Source organism: Monodon monoceros, unplaced genomic scaffold (assembly GCF_005190385.1).
Source record: "Monodon monoceros isolate NGI ecotype Baffin Bay Population unplaced genomic scaffold, NGI_Narwhal_1 Super_Scaffold_19, whole genome shotgun sequence".
NCBI classification, from domain to species: Eukaryota; Metazoa; Chordata; class Mammalia; order Artiodactyla; family Monodontidae; genus Monodon; species Monodon monoceros.
Window position 1 is genome coordinate 42823720 of NW_021703775.1, and position 17083 is coordinate 42840802.

At 38.3% G+C, this 17083-nt stretch overlaps 2 protein-coding genes across 4 annotated transcripts in view; one reads left to right on the top strand and one right to left on the bottom strand.

The window, feature by feature from the left end:
* Positions 1-13570, top strand: part of RTN4 (reticulon 4) — a 66635-nt gene extending 53065 nt beyond the window's left edge. For all 3 annotated transcript variants that reach the window (XM_029231566.1, XM_029231567.1, XM_029231568.1), the window contains 5 exons: positions 2165-2303; positions 11150-11219; positions 11889-11935; positions 12120-12178; positions 12569-13570. In XM_029231566.1, coding sequence (XP_029087399.1) covers positions 2165-2303; positions 11150-11219; positions 11889-11935; positions 12120-12178; positions 12569-12611 — 358 coding nt within the window. In that variant the 3' untranslated portion in view covers positions 12612-13570. The remainder of the gene's footprint in view (positions 1-2164; positions 2304-11149; positions 11220-11888; positions 11936-12119; positions 12179-12568) is intronic.
* EML6 (EMAP like 6) overlaps positions 1-17083 on the bottom strand; it is a 143735-nt gene that overhangs the window by 5160 nt on the left and 121492 nt on the right. Inside the window, exons 27-28 of the transcript XR_003794845.1 lie at positions 15493-15710; positions 12543-12617 (exon numbers count right to left, since the gene is read on the bottom strand). The gene's annotated coding sequence lies outside the window, so the exon portion shown is untranslated. The remainder of the gene's footprint in view (positions 1-12542; positions 12618-15492; positions 15711-17083) is intronic.

A 17083-nucleotide genomic window follows, 5' to 3' on the forward strand; every position in this document is an offset into this window, starting at 1 on the left:
ATTTAATAAGCCTTTTGGACAGTTTTCCAAGTTCTCCAGTCACATTAGTAAAGTTAATATCATACAGTTCTTATGTAATAACCTGTGGTCATTGGAAAATAGTGACAACTGTGCTGGCATTGCATTAGTATCACATAAATGCCAGTTGAATGAATGTAAATATCCACAGGGTGTCACTGATGGAGAGTGCTGCCTTTGTGGCCTGCTGGCCAGGCATCTTGTTTTCAGCAAGAACAAAAGCAGTGGTACAAAGAAGCAGAATACCAGCTAAAGTCGTATCAGCCACTTTTCTATATTTCTTAAAGCTGCATAAATAAATTTTTGCTGATTTAAGGGTAGGTGTGAATGTTTGACCGTTTTTAACTTGATAATAATAACTTGCTATTTGTTGGCTAATAAATAACAAGCGTCCTATGCTAGACATTGTACTAATGAAGATATATTCCTAGTCCTTGACAGTTTATACTTTAGTAGAAAAAAATATACAAGTATACACGTATGTTTATATTTCAGGGCTGGATATGGTAATTACTGTAAGAATAATACAAAAGAAAGCATTGTTAGAGTTACATAGTAGGGTTGGGAGAGGCATCGTGTATGGATGGAATTTGAGATGGTGCTGACTGACGGTGTGCTATCTCCAGAGGTGAGGTGAGAGGAGAGCACTGTGGATTAGGAAAACAGTGTGAGGAATAAAACTTCACATTAAGATGAAAAATGTTTGGTGAATGGCTCAAGTTTGAGCTACAACATTGTAGTGAGAAATAAGGTTGGAAGGATTTAGGAGGGCTGTGGTAGAAAAGTTGGAACCATAGAATGTTTGAGTCTGAATGGATTCAGGAAGTCTGTTTTTTAATTTTGTAGAGTTGGAACCATGACCTAAAGAAGTTCAATGCCTTTTGCAAGGTTACATAGCTAGGTGGTAGCATGTCTCCTAATTCCCACCTGAGTTCAACCTAAATAGCACTATCTAGTATAGCTCAAATAAAACGAATCTGGCATTGGCTGAAGGAGTGAATCAGAAGATAGATTAGAGACTGGTTTGGACACTGATAGACTATTCCAGTTTTTAAATTATGAGCACTTAAACTATAGTGATGGTATAGCGAGTGAAAACGAGGAGGCACAGGGCTTCCCTGGTGGCGCAGTGGTTGAGAGTCCGCCTGCCGATGCAGAGGACGCGGGTTCGTGCCCCAGTCCGGGAAGATCCCACATGCCGTGGAGCGGCTGGGCCCGTGAGCCATGGCTGCTGAGCCTGCGCATTTGGGGCATATTTCAGGGGTAAAACTATGAGACAAGGAGTTATCAAAGAGGACTGTAATTTCCAGTGTAACTAGGGTCCACGGATATGGGGAGTTTTTGAGGAGGGACTGGGTGAAGAGTTGCTTCCAACAGATAAGAGAGAATCCTTAGCACTTCTGATTGCTCTAAGATAAATGGCTTCTTTGAAACAGCAACTAATGAAACAATTCCTTGCATTCTTGCCTACTTGACTTTTTCCCCCCATTACAGTTGTCTTCTTAAATTTTAACAATTCCAGCTGTATTTCAGTATAGATTGGGGCATCTAAATGGACAGTAACTATTGTGTTTCACTGAGATTGACTTTTGGCAGCCATTTCACAATTGGGGGCTTGGCTTATTGGATAGTTTCCCCTAAAGATTAGGCTGAGAGAGTATAGTATTTGGAAATGAGTAGAAGTTTTGTTAGGAAAACTTGATGGGATAACATTATGTCCTCCTGAAAAAACCAAATCCATAACAATAACTACCATTTATTGAGTGCTTCTTTGTGCCTGATTGTGTTAAGCACATTACTCATTGAAATCTCAAGATAATCCCCATTGTATAAGTGAGGAAACTGAGGTTACAGGGATGACTAAATAACTTTCAAACGTTACACAGCCAGGTAAGTGGTAGAGCTTAAGATTCAAGCTCAGATAGGTCTGATTTCAAAGCGTATGCTTTTTTTTCTATACCCGCATTATCAATGAATGACCCCATGCTTGGTTGAGTTTTTACATTGTGCTTAATTTGGAAAGAGTAGGCTTCCATAGTAAAATATTTTACTAATGTCCTCTTTTACAGATATATTATTGCTGATTGACAGATATCCAGGGAAAATCATCCAGTCAGTGACAGTTATGCTGTGTTTTGTTTTCTAGGGCGTATTTGGAATCTGAAGTTGCTATATCTGAGGAGTTGGTTCAGAAGTACAGTAATTCTGCTCTTGGCCATGTGAACTGCACGATAAAAGAACTCAGACGCCTCTTCTTAGTTGATGATTTAGTTGATTCTCTGAAGGTAAATTTACTTGCTTTCCATTTTTTGGCATACCCAGAATTTAATATCAGAGTTAAGAGAGTAAAATTCTATTTTCTATATTAAAGTAAATGATAAAGATGTAATGAAATCATTACTGTAAACTTGGGTTCCAAAATTCAGTATCTGATCAAATATTTAAGATGGAGGAAAGACAATTCCCTTTTAAAGAAAAATGTTATAAATTCATACTTTTAGAAATCATAAGGATTAAAAGTGAGAAGATAAAAGAGAGTTTTGGCTGTAAGAATAAAGATTATCTAATAGAGTTATTACCAGATATGATCTCGTCTGCTTGACTTTGTTTTAGAGTCTAGCACTTAATTTCTTAGCTTGTGTGTGATTCATTCATACATATAAGCTATTTCATATTTTTTATACTTTCTTGGGATCTTTATTCTGGAAAAACTTTAATATTCTGAACACTTCGACTAATCACCAGTTGGTAAACGTTGGAATTTTCTTTAGTTTTTGGATCTTGCTACATAGCAGCTGTTAGAGTCTCACCTTGCAAGTAAGCTCCCCAAAGTTCAGACTGATTTAAAGTGAGCACTAAACTCATCAAGTAATGTGAACCCCAAGCGCTGGGACTTTAGTGCTTTTCCTTTATGTGGAACCTGCCGTTTGTGTTGTGTGTATTATTGCCTGTGACTTAAGACGGACTTGTTTCCAATCTAAGCCTGGGTAGAAATGTACTGTGGTAGTAATTACCATAATTTCTCTTTCCCAATAGATATGTACAAATTTGCGATTTACCGTGCAAACCAAGGATGTCATAGCAATTGGATGATTGGGTCTTTAGATTCGGTGAAACAATTTTTGAACTGGTCAGAATAGGTTTAAATGCTCAAAATGCTTTTGACAAATATCTTAGCCTTAATAGGCCAGTAAATGGACATTATTTTCAGCTGTGTGCTTCTCTCAGTTTATTAAGGCTTGGAACGTCCGTTACTAATAATATTAATGGTAAATAATTTAGTTAACTTTTATTATTATCTCGTGTAGATTGCTTGCATTTAGTGACTCATTCTGTAGTAGTGCTTTGAAATAATCTGATGTCAGTCTGTAAATAAAAAGATCATAGTTATGTCATTTGGGATGTTTGATTAGTTTCAAAAGGGAATAATATTTGGGAGTAAATCAAATAGAACCTTGTACACATGGGTCCTAGAAGAAACCAGCTCCTATTTATTGAAGTGGTATTCACAATATATAGCTTGAGTGCTCGGGTAGAACATGTTTGAAAAATTATTGAGGGGAAGGTACTAGTGCAGTTTAAGATGAAGGGTTGTGTGGGTAGGAGTTGATTGAGAAGAGACACTGTAAATAGTGATAACAGAGCTTCAAACAGCAAAGGGCCATCTCTGAATTCGGCAGTCAAAAATTGTTGGGGGGGGGGCTGACTTCAAAGGAATCATGAAACTTGATTGAGGAATCACTGTTTTTATAGACTTAATAAAAACTGCAACAAAAATAAACTTAAAGTCATCATGTTTGCAGCGTATAGCAGTGAAGGTAGCTATGTATGTCTAATTTAACATTTTTCTTGAGAGAAGAGGCATTCTTGAAGATATCTGTTTAAAAAGAAAACAAATTGATCTGGGAATGATTCATTCATTGTATTCCAGTTTTTACAAATTACAATTTAAAGTTTCCCCTTTAATCAGTTGAGAACTTATTTATTCTTTCAGAGTTTATTGTCATCTATACACAGTCCTCTGTGTAGACAGTTATGTAGGTGTGGAAATATTTGCAAAGGCTAAGGAAGTGAGAAATGTTAGAGGAGGACTGATAAAATACTTTAGAAAGCCTTTAAAATGATTTGCACAGGTATTTGAAAATAGAATATGAGGAAATTTTATTAATAAATTACATTTATAACTTCTTTTTGCTGTTAAATCTCATTTTAAAAATTTCTTTTGAAAATTACCTTGGGTTTTTGTGTGTTTTTTTTAAACAATTGTGTTTTTATGAGGAAGCTAGCATAAGTGAGAGAAACAACTTGGTAAATTCTTGCCTTGAATGATTTTGCTAATTTGAAAGTAACGGGAAGTGGCACATAACGAGATAGGTTACTTTCTGGAATGCTTTATTTTTATGAGTTTTTCTTATATTTTTAAAACATTCTTTGTTTCTTAATATTGGGTAAAAAAGAGTTGCATTAGAAGTGTAGTTTACTACTTTTTCTCCTTAAGGATTAGAAAAGAGAAAAATAAAACTTATTTTTTTATTAAGTTTATTAAGTTTAAACTAAGTTTTAAAAAACGTAGTTTTTTATTAAGTTTAAAACTTATTTTTTTAATAAGTTTTTTTTTTTTTTTTGTGGTACGCGGGCCTCTCACTGTTGTGGCCTCTCCCATTGCGAAATGCAGGCTCAGCGGCCATGGCTCACGGGCCTAGCTGCTCTGCGGCATGTAGGATCTTCCCGGACCGGGGCACGAACCCGTATCCCCTGCATCGGCAGGCGGACTCTCAACCACTGTGCCACCAGGGAAGCCCTATTAAGTTTTTTTGAATGGTTTTCCCGAGTAGTGTTTTTGGCAAGCCCAGAGCTCAAGGAAAGCTGCTTGGTGACTTCTCCAGATGGCAATTCATTCAGGGCTCCAAATAAATAACAGTTGTTTCAACATATTAACACTTAGAATGAACTTTGCATTTAGGTCTCAAAATCTGTTGAGGCAAAGAATAAGGTAGGGTGTTAGTCTTATTCTCTCAATGCAAAACCCTCATAATATACACGAAGGGTCTTCCTAGATAAACTTTGTGGTTCTTTTTGATTCTTCATGGGGGGACTTTTAAACCTTATGTCATTGTGTGTGAGTATTATAGATTTCATTTGTTTCTTTTCACTGAATTAAGGGTACTATAGAAACACAAGATACTTGCTTAATATGTCTTAATTGGAAAAAGCTGAGAAAAAACAACACTTGTCTCTTTTCAAAATGACTTAATAGTATTCTTTTTCTAGAGAGAGTTCCTTGAGCATTTTTGCCACTCTTATCCCCTATAGCTTTTGTTCGTATAGAGAGCATTTTTAAAAAGAAAATTATTTTCCCTCTAACTCTGCTACTTTTTGCCTTTTGGCTACAGCAGTTGGCAGGAGAATCATATTCTTCCTCCCTAAAGCAAGCAAAAATGTTTTTTGCAGTTTTTTTTTTTCTTTCACTTTTTCATTGTAAAGGAAAAACCAATTTGCTCTGTTAAACTGATTTTATTTCCTTATATTCAGATTTTAAATTTGGCAAGTTTGCTAATAGCCCCAGTCTCTCCAGTTTCCAGGTGAATTTGTGATCTTGTTAAATAACAGAGTTTTAAAAAAATTTATAGGATTCAGCTTTTGATTGGGATTACTTTTATCATATGGTTCATAGCTAGGAAAATGGAAACCACCCTGATTTCAAGAAAATGCAGTAGGAATTAGTCTCATTTATAAATCTTTTTTCATTTAGAAAATTGACATTGTATCAAGCTCTGTGGCTTTTTAAAAATAATAGCTTTTTAAAATTTGAAAGAGGTTTCTCTATAACTCACTGTCTTTATAAGTATTTCATGCCCTCAAATTTATATAATCTACATTGCGAGATTCTGGGTCATAATCACCGCTACTTCTATTTGAAACCTTCTTCCTCAGAAGTTAAAAAATATAGAGCCACTATTCTTACCATGTGAAATTTTTCTTCTCTTTGCTTATTATCATTTTTTTGGTGCTGTGAGAGAGAGGCTATTCTATACGTTATTCTAAAGAAATAACCAAACCCCAAGGTTCATCAGGCCTGTTGGAAAAGATTTGATGTGAGGTGGTGGTTCATCATTTGTGCCTGGTCTAGATCTCTTTTTGGTGGTTGACTTGGACAAATAAAAATAAGACATGTTCTGCAGATTTCTCCTTTTAAATACTTGTGTACAGTTGACCCTTAAACAATTTGGGGATTAGGAACACTGACCCTCCTCACAGGTGAAAATCCAAGCTTCTAAATCCTAGAAAAGATTTCAACTGTCTATAGATTGAGCAACAATCCATTTCCCAAAAGATTAATTCTAGTCAAATATTATGGGCAAAATCACTGAAAAAATATTTCTAATTCCATTCAGTAGGATTTATTTCAAACATTAGTGTAAAATTTTACCACAGGCAAATGTTTTGATCAATCCTCAGGATTTGTTTTAAAGTGGGTTTGTTATGTTGCATGCCAGACATAAGCTAAGGGGAGGAGAATGAGTGGAAAGGGAAGTAAAGGAGGAGTGTTCTCTAGGAAAATTAAGCTGTGAAAGCTGTATATGTGTCCTTTTCTTGACAAGCCTAGTGTATATCACTTTATTATTCTCTGAGAAGTCCAGAAGAGCCCAGATAACTTTCTTTAACCTAGTGATATTCGTCAACTGTGTTTAAATAACCCATTACCACCAGAAAACTAGTATAAGATAGTTGAACAAATTTAAACCACCTAGTTAAGGTTTAATTCCATTTCTGTGATTGACCTTCTGTGTAAGCTGTCTTTGAAAGGGGCTCGTTTTAAAACAATGGTTCTCAGTCTTGGCTGCGCACTGGAACCACTGGGGAGCTATAAGATAATACTTGGGAAGGGGAAGGGCTGGGGGTCCCATCCCCTGAAATTGTGATTTAATTTTTCTAAGGACACTGGTTGGAGAACACTGTATTTAAAAGTTATGTCTTTAAGCTGTAAACCCTAGGCTATAGTTTTCCCCCTACGCTTACTTCTGCATCCCTTTTATTATAAAAGAAAAGCATGTGACAGTCTCCACTGGGCTCAGCTTTGGGACTTCTTGAGTAAGGCTCAGCTTTATTAGGGGGTTCTGGCTTTTGAAACCTCAAATCCCAAGAAAAAGTCTAATACTTTTGTGTACTAGATACTAAGACTAGGTGTTTTTGGCAGAGGTTCTTATTTTTCCGTCATATGGCTTTGGGTGATAAAGACTGGATTCTTTATGACAGTAGTTCTGTGACTAGCAGTGAAAATATATGTTAAAATTATAAAAAAATTTTTAGCTATGGTTGTCTGATCATCCGGTAACCATAATGTTCCAGAATTCAGTCTGAAATCTGAAAGTGAGCAAAAAAGGCCTGAATTCCAGAAATAGCTGACCCAAAAGAACATTAAAATCTAGCCCTCGGGCTCCTAGGCATTAATTAACATACACATTTTGACAGTTTCCTTTCTGGTTTCTTTGGCCCACAGAAAAATTAGACAGGAAATGGGCTGGGGTAAATGTGATACTAATAATGAATGAGGCTGAAGATGTCAAAAGTCAAATGATTTTCAGTGTTTAAAACTTCAGAAAAAGTTTGAAAATGTCAGAATTGCTAAAGTAATTTCTGAAATTCTGTTAAACACCCTCCTCCCATTTTCCTTAAAAATGCCTCCCCACCCCACGGAGACATCATCTAATAAAAATCTGCAGAGCTTTTCAATGAGATATGTATGTGATATGCACTTAAATTGAATTCCCTTTTCCCCTGGACAAAAGACAAACAAGACATGGCCCTTGCCCTCTTCCGCTAAGTATTTACTAGACCTCCATTGTACTTTGCCCCTCTTTCCTCCAGTCTCATTAGTGCCTAAAGAGAGATGAGCCTTTGACTTCCTCAGTTAATATGCATTGGCTGCAGTGTTGCCAAGAATTTGCCATAGAAGAGCATAGAATTTGTAGGTTTAAAGTGTTTACTGACCTTTTCCCTGCCTCTTTGTAATAGCATGTACATTCATGACCATTAATAAATGATTACTCTGTAAATGGTTTTACTATATAGCAGAGCAGAGATTCTGGAGTCAGATAAACCTGAGATCACTGTCACCTCTAGTCTGGCAACTTGCTTAATCTTTCTGTGTCTTGGTTTTCTCTTCTATGGGGATAATAACAGTATTTAACTTTTGGGGTTATGATGAGATTAACTGACCTAATGTATGTTCAAAAATTTGTTAGCTGCTGTTGTTATTGACAGTTTTAGTAATTGTGCGATTGCTAGATGCTGGTTCTTAACGCCATTCTTTTCTGATGGTGTGTTCTCTGGAAACCCCTACCCAATATTTTCGTTTTGGGCCCCTGAAGTGTTAAATTTTCTCCAAACTTAGCTGCAACATTTAAAAATTCTGTGATAGCACATAAAAATGTGAATTTCTGGTCTCTCTCTTTAAATGGGAAAATTTGGCAACATTAGCCTGGAATATTTGCTCGGCAACAGTCTGTGGAGCTGGATTTTGTGTGTGCTCCTTGAGAGGGAGAATGCACATATCTGCCTCAGTCCGTACCAAGGCTCCCTCATGTGTTTATGTCACCTGCCTGGCCCCATAGACCTTTGAAGCCTCCCTCTGTTCCTCTCTTTGTGTCTGGATAGTCTGGCTTTTAGAAAGAGTGTCCTCCAAGAGGCAAGTCTAGTGATATTTGAGCCCCTTAGATCACCTAGGTGTGAGTGAGGTCTTGGGTTTCTTTGTGGCTTTGGAGTGCAGCCTTGTCGGTGACTTAATGACCAAATTGGGACTTATTTCTAGCTTGTGTGTTAGTTTCTGAATTTTGTCATGGTAAGGGTGTCTTTATTGCTAAAGCAATTTCTTCTAAAATGTAGAAGGTCGACTCTTCCGTGTCGACTTGTGGATGGTGATGGATGAAAATAGCTCTGTTGCTCTATGGTAAACTTGCTCAAGTGCAGCAGTTATATTTAGCTTTTGCAATAGGAGTCTAAAACTATGTGAGAGGGAAAAGGCTTGCTAACTGGAGTCATGCTTCAAACCGTTCTATCAGTGGTTTCATAGTGGTTGCAAAGACCCAGGGCAGCATTTAATTTTTGATTTTCAATTGATGAGTGTTAAGAAGGCTTGATATTTGCTCACTTGAACATTAAATTCAGTTGTAGGGGTAAGCAGAGTGTTGCTCTTTGTAGAACTGACAGTTGCTGCAGGAATCCAAAGTGTCTTCCTAACCTGCAGTAAATATAATTATTAGAGTCTCAATACTTTAATTACCGCTCAGTACCCAGCTCATAGTAGGCATTCAATCAGATTTTGTTGAGTGAATGAACACATGGACAAAGATATGCTTTAGATAAGGGTTAGCAAACTACTGTCTGACCGGCCCATGGCCTGTTTTTGTACAGCCTGGGAGCTAGGAATAGTTTTTATGTTTTTAAAGGATAATATTCAAAGAATATGTGACAGAGATCCCTTGTGGCCCACAAAACCGAAAATGTTTATTATCTTCCTTTACAGAAAAAGTTTGCTGACCCCTGCTTTAGATGATGGACGTGCTAACTCCTCTCTCCTCTCCTTCTTTTCATATATACTTTGCTATTGGTACCTAAATAGTTGTACATGGTGGCATCGTGGTGGTGTTTGTGACCTACTAAATTAAATATGGCAGAGAGATTGCCAGACACATGAAGGCTCTTAATAGGAAGCAAAGGAACTGCTCCTGCTGAATGTTTAATAAAATCTGGACTGACTTTGTGTTTGTAAGTCTTCAAGAACTTCTCTGAACATGGCATTGAGTTTTTACTATGATGTCGCCAAGAACTGGAAGAAAACTTTGAAATCCTCTTTTTCAACCATTCATGAGTAAACTAAAGTATGTAGAGGAAATAAAGAACTTCTCAAAATGAAATCACTTTTTGGAAACAAGGCCTTTCCCAAACTGCTGTATTTAATGATTAAAAAAAAAAATCCCAGATTTTGAGACCAGATTACTAAAATAGGAGAGTTTAGTCAGTTCACTGCAGTCCCCAGTCCCCTGGAGGAGACAGTGAAATATGATATATGAGTGAAGTATTACCTCAACTTGGGCAAGTTACTACACTCTATTTTTTTTAGTGTCTGCATCTCCTGTGGTAATGATAGCAGTGCCTACCTTATAAAGTTATTAGGAGGAATAAATGAGTTTGTATTTGTGAAGCATTTAAAACAGTGCCTGGCAGTAATATGGTAAGAACTGGATTAGTGTTTGCTAAATAAATAAAGAAGGCAGTGGCTAAAAGAATAATAACGGTCAATTTTATTAATAGGTATAAAAGTTAGAGGAGTCCTCATTCCAAGGGGTCCTCATTGGCTGTTAAAACATGTTATCACTGGAGAGACAGTGCCTCTGATCCTTAATAAAATGCTAGGGCTGATATTTTTGGTACCTGAAACCTAGTCTCCCTGATAATGAGTCTTCCTGCACCATTATTGCTTATTCAGATGTATGATATTTTAATGTCTGAATTATTCAGCTCATACAGATCTTGAATCACTTAACTTGTTAGTACTTTAAAATCAGTTTTAATAGCTAATTCTCATGATAGCTTTCCAGTCTTCCCATTTAGAAGCTACGTGCTATAGGTGGTGTACCTTTGGTATGTTTTCTGATCTCAGAGAAAACAGAATCAACTATTTGGTAGTGTAGTCCAGAAAACAATGAATTGAGTCTATTAATTGTTTTAATTAGATTCAGAAATTCCTGAGTGGAGACTGGCAACTTAGAAGTGAAATACCCATATTATTTTACCAAGTCTCCAAGGAGTATGCCTCTATTAGTTTGGCATTTAGATGGGTTGCTTTTATTTGAAGGCTTAATTAAGAAACTTTACTTGGGGACTTCCCCGGCGGTCCAGTGGTTAAGACTTTGCCTACCAATGCAAGGGGTGCGGGTGGTTCAATACCTGGGCGGTGGAGCTAAGATCCCACATGCCTCCTGGCCAAAAAAAATATAAAACAGAAGCAATATTGTAACAAATTCAATAAAGACTTTAAAGATGGTCCACATCAAAAAAAAATCTTTAAAAAAAAAAAGAAACTTTACTTGAATTTTGTTTTTAAGTGGCTAATGTTATTTTCTTATAGTTTGCAGTGTTGATGTGGGTATTTACCTATGTTGGTGCCTTGTTCAATGGTCTCACGCTACTGATCTTGGGTAAGTCTACAAAACCATTGGAATGAGAAATTACAAAAAAGATGGGGGACTATCCCTGGCGGTCCAGTGGTTAAGACTGTGCTTCCACTGCAGGGGGTGCGGGTTCGATCCCTGGTCAGGGAACTGTTCGATCCCTGGTCAGGGAACTAAGATCTCACATGCCACACAGCACAGCCAAAAAAAAAAAAAGATGGTGTGCAAGGAGCTTAAAGACATTTTAGTGGAGAATATCCTTATATTATAGGAAAAATAGAGGATATAGGTTAGAGATTGTGATCTCTTTAAATAAATTGCTAATACTGATACTGTTTATGGAAAAGCCACTTTACTTCCTGAAGACTACTCCAACTAACAGTGATAAACCAGATCAAGGGTGGCCTTATTTGATGGTGCAGTCATAGATCTAACTAACCAAGACCAGGGATGCCTGTATTTTATAACGTCTGCGTGATGTGATTTGAAGCCAGGAATGGTTCCTGCAGCCTCCCTTGGTTACTTCATTGCCCTGTGGTGGCTCCCCACCAGCAGGTGCATCCAGGAGATCCTTGTGTCTTCCTCATTAGGAACACTTCTGACTATCTTAAGAGTGCTGCCAGTTTGATGGCTTTGTAGTGTTTGTTCCCTAAATCATACCAGTCTGTTTTAAAGGTTGTGTATTTCCTTTTTCAGCTCTGATTTCACTCTTCAGTGTTCCTGTTATTTATGAACGGCATCAGGTAATTTAACTGCAGATTTCAGAATACAGAGCACACTCTCTTATATGGAACTTAGAAATGGATCAGTGCCAGTTTCCAAAGCCTTATAAAAATGAGAAATGTCGTTTCTTAAGCCTTTAATATGTTTAATAAGATTTTTTAGCAATGGTAATTTTCTAGTAACTTCTTTCTACCTCTCTTTCAGGCGCAAATAGATCATTATCTAGGACTTGCAAATAAGAATGTTAAAGATGCTATGGCTAAGTAAGTATTTAAAATCTTTTTTTAACACTAAGGATAGGTGTACTGGCTTTGACAACAGTGCAGTATTCTCATATTTAAGACATAATGAGTAGTCAATTACAATCAGACCTAAAGTGTGACAGAGTTGCCAAAAGATTTTTTTTCTAACATTTGGATCATTAATTTCTATGTGTACTTATATGTATTTAAGACTTTATTTAAGTCTAATTTGTAAGGCCAGGGCGGCAAAATTATAGCTCATAGTTTGACAGCCTTAGGATTTTATTTCTTGTATAAGCTGAGCAATGTACAAGTAATTCTTGAAGGATAGACATTTTAAGAAGCAGAAAACAAAATATTAAAATTCCAAAATATTTACACTAACCTTTTCCCCCTCCTTTTCATTTGTAGAATCCAAGCAAAAATCCCTGGATTGAAGCGCAAAGCGGAATGAAAAAACCTGAAATAATTAACAGTAGGAGTTTAAAGGGGATATTCATTTGATTCCATGGTGGGGGGGGAGGGTCAGGGAAGAATGAAGCCTTGACATTGCAGTGCAGTTTCACAGATCTTTATTTTAGCAACACAGTATCTGAGGAAAAATGACCTGTCTTGCCTGCCCTGTGTCCATCATCTTAAGTGTTGTAAGCTGCTATGTATGGATTTAAACAGTAATCATATTTGTTTTTCCTGTATGAGGCACTGGTGAATATAAAAGATCTGAGGAAGCTGGATATTATTATACTTTGTTGCAGGTAGTCTTGCTGTATTTGGGGAATTGCAGAGAAAGTGGAGCTGAAAAAATAACCCTTTTCACAGTTTGTGCACTGTGTATGGTCTGTGTAGATTGATGCAGATTTGCTGAAATGAAATGTTTAGACGAGATCATACCACCAAAGCAGGAGTGAAAAGGCTCGCCTCGCTGGTATGTTCTAGGTGTATTGTGAATTTTACCGTTATATTAATTGCCAATATAAGTAAATATAGATTATATATCTATCTATATATAGTGTTTCACAAAGCTTAGCCCTTCTACCTTTCCAGTTGCCCCACAGTGCTTGATATTTCAGTCGTTGGTTTCATGTGTGTAGTTCCAAAGCACATAAGCTAGAAAAAGAACACATATTTCTAGGAGCACTACCATCTGTTTTCAACATGAAACGATGCCATGCCAATAGAACTCCTCAACATAAACTTCATCACACAGTCTTACTGTAGTTAATTTTGTCACAAACCCTGGACTGAAATCTAATGCTTCCAAAAGTGTTGTTTGCAAATATCAAACATTGTTATGCAAGAAATTATAAAATGACGATTTATACAATTGTGGTTTAAGCTGTACTGAACTAAATCTGTGGAATGCATTGTGAACTGTAAAAGCGAAGTATCAATAAAGCTTATAGACTTAAAATATGTTTGGTATTTTGGTTTCCTGAATGTGCTGCAGATCAAAATGGTAGACTTCACTTCCACGAGTGTGCAGTGGCTTGTACTTTTAGAAAGATTTTAAGCTCAGAGTACAGCTACGTTTATTTTGAAAAACCTAAAGAACAATTTATATAATCAAATTTATTTGACACATACCAAAATGTTTTTTTTATATTTTTATACTTTGATAATTGAAAATACATGCACCAATATTTTAACCTAGAATACAGTGCAGGATTTATGAACATACGTAAAATCATACCATATAAATGTTTACAAATCAGATTTAAGAACTTTTCTTGACACACAGACACTATTGCTTTTTAAATATAGTGTACATATCCTCATTGATCAATTTATTGTTCTTCACGTGGTTATTCAATGCAGGATCTGATCAGTATGAAAGGTCAGTGGTACAATATAGGCAGACGTGGTTATCACTCAGCATCACCAGTCACATGGTTACAGAACACAGAATTAGGGCTGCATAGGGACTCTAACTGTGGGCCCAACAACCTATCAGTGGATTAATGTAAGGCATTAATAAATTGGCATATAAAAATAGCTTAATGAATGATCTAATCCATTTAGAATGCTGAAGCACTTCTGTGGTAAATGTTTGTTAATCTATTTAATTGAAAATGCTTCGTTTCACCTTTCCTGTAAACTGACAACTGCAAATAGCCAGTGACTCAAGATGCAGAATTTTTTAGTTCACTGACTAGAAGGACGAATCGGTACATGTGCTCAGAGTCCCAGTCCCTCACTCACCAGCCTGCCTTCCTGAGCATGCCGTCAGCCCTCGCCGTTGTCAGCGCTCGGCCAGGTGTCAAGTACGATGGAGGTGGTTTAGGATGCCTTCTGGTTTTGCTGGCCAAGTCACATTCTGTCATCCAGCCAACTCTGAGGAACTCTAAACTAGATGATTTTGTTTTATAATCTTGAGTTGCCAAATATTATTTGGGCTTAGGAATTTGTTCGGCAAAGAGTTTTTAAAAATCCAGACTTGACCTATGTAGTTCACGTGACACAAATCACTGGGGCCAGGTCCACCCCATGCTGGGAGTGGTAAACCCAGCGCAGCCTCAGGTCACCTCAGTTATCACCATTTTAGGTTTAACGAGATAAATCAGCTCACCTTCCTGGACCTACTTGAGCTTTTTTTTTTTTTTTTTCCCTTCTGTTCTGTAGTAGAGGTTTGTTTTATTTGAAGTGTTTTGGATGTTGTGGGTTTGGCACTCAATATGATGAAAACCGGTTCTACCCACCCACCCTCCAACTCCTGAATTTAAGTTTCTTTGCTGCTCAACTTCAAATAGCCACTGTTTCCCAGGCAGGTAACTGATGTCTTTCATTTAGGAAGCCTTGACCTAAATACCTGACCTGGGTGACAGAGCAGGAGTCTGCTGAGGGTCCTGTAGCCCTCCTCAGTTTTGACGTTTTAGCACCGTATGTAGAAAGGAGACAATCTGTGGGAGGGGAGACAGCAGCCCACACACCTGGAAGCTTTCAAAGGCACTTAATGGATATAAAACTCTGCAAATGAAACGTTAAAAAATTAAGTGTCTCAACTTGTTTATACATGGCTCATTTGGTTTTGAAAGCTAAATGTGGAGAACAGAGGCTATCAATATTTCTAGTTCAGTGAATCTAACTTAAGCTGTCCTGTTCAACTTCCTTAATTGTAAAAATGAACATTTTTAAAGTATATAGAAACATACTAGCAAAACATCTTTTGTAAAAGTTTTGATGCAAATCAAAAGCTACATATTGGTTAGAGTAACTGAGGCTTTAAATTTTGTCAGTGGGCTACATTGTCAGATAGGATTTCTTTGTCAGTGTAGTTAGTACGTACAGTTTTTGGTCTCAGGAACAGAGGCAAGCAGTCTTAACGTGTTAGAACTGACCTTCCTTTTTGGCCTGACGGTTTTGGAGATTCCAGGCGATGGGCGCCGTCACACCACTTCACTAGCACTTGGAGCTTGTACGGCCTGCGGTGTCGTAGGCCTTTCCCAGCAGCTGGCGGCCAGGAGGCACCTCATCACTGCCTCCGCGGTGGCTGGCGGCAGCAGCAGCAATAAAGTAAGAGGACTCTGGCACTTCCAGGCATCGCCACACGAACACACTGAAAAGGCAGACCAAACAGTCATTTTGCAGGGCTGGACATCATGCTTTTGTCAAGTGACAAAAACCAACTTTGCCAAGTGCTCCGGAGTCAAGCCCAGGTGGTGTAGTGAACATTTTGATTTCAGTTTCAAAAAACAAACCAGGGATCTTGCCACCAATTAAAGGTCTGTTGCTTTTTTAAAAGGTCTATTGTTTTTTGTTTCGTTCGGCTCTTTCAGCAGCCTGCGTGTCCCTTCTGAACGGGAGGACTTCTGGCAGCCTGACTTCACACTATCTCTCTTGTTACTACTGAAAAGGTTTTATCAGCTCCACTCGAGTAGGAGAGCCCTTCCTGGTGCTCAGCACAGGGCCAGGGATCGTGGTAGCCTCCCATGACTGCAAAGGCCAAGGGGGCCCTGCACTGGAAAGGTGACATCTAAGCCTTTTTTAGTAATCAAGAGTCCCCTCGTATCTATCTGCTGGGGACGGGTTCGCTTATGTCTCCCGGTGCCCGCCTGTTCACAGTTTGGCAGATGCTGCTTTGAATGGGTGTTTGCGCCCCACAGGGAGCTGCTGTCAGTACTATCTCAAGGGCTCTAAGTGCCAGCAGCGGTTGGCACAGCAGCCTGGAGACGGGTGCTCCCAGGCAGGCCATCAGAAAGCATCTTTTGGGGCCATTTTCTACACAGTGCTTTTGGGTAGGAAGTGGGCTGAAATTCTCTTCAGGTGCCTTTTCCATAACCTCAGACCACTAAAAATAAATCTGGAATGCATGCATTTCTTCTTGATCCCCCCCAGGAGTTCTGCCTGGGCTGAACAGAAACCAATATTCACGTTTCGATAAAGCCCTTCAACTACATTAGATGTGGGGAAGCTGAGTGACTTCGAATGACCTCATCCTGTTGCTCCACACTTCAAATAAGAAACGGCCTCGGTGGAGGGACAGGAGAAAGCTGCTTTCTTGGAAGTGCTGATGTCCTCTGGAGCAGGCTGGTAGGGGTCCTTCCAAAAGGCACTGGAAGACCAGCCATGCCTCACAGGACAATGGGCCTGTTTCACAGTGAGCAGTGGTTAAGGTCAGTAGCAGCCCTGGCTCAGGAATCCACATAGCTGGTTGAGGTTCTCCTGCTACTAATTAGCACTGGCCCTAACGGCTTCACCCCTTATCTGATCTCATGTGTATAACTGGGTAACATATGTCCTGCTCGTTTCTCGGGGTGACTGAGGCTCAGTATTACTATTTTTAAACCTCTCGGTTGTGGATTAATGATCCACGTTAAGAACTCTGGTGATGAATTGGAAGTTCTGAGTTAAAAGGCCTATGGATCAAGGTCATTCTAACCTCCTGATTATATGCAGTGGACGCCGTGGGCTGTCCAACAGCTCCTACTG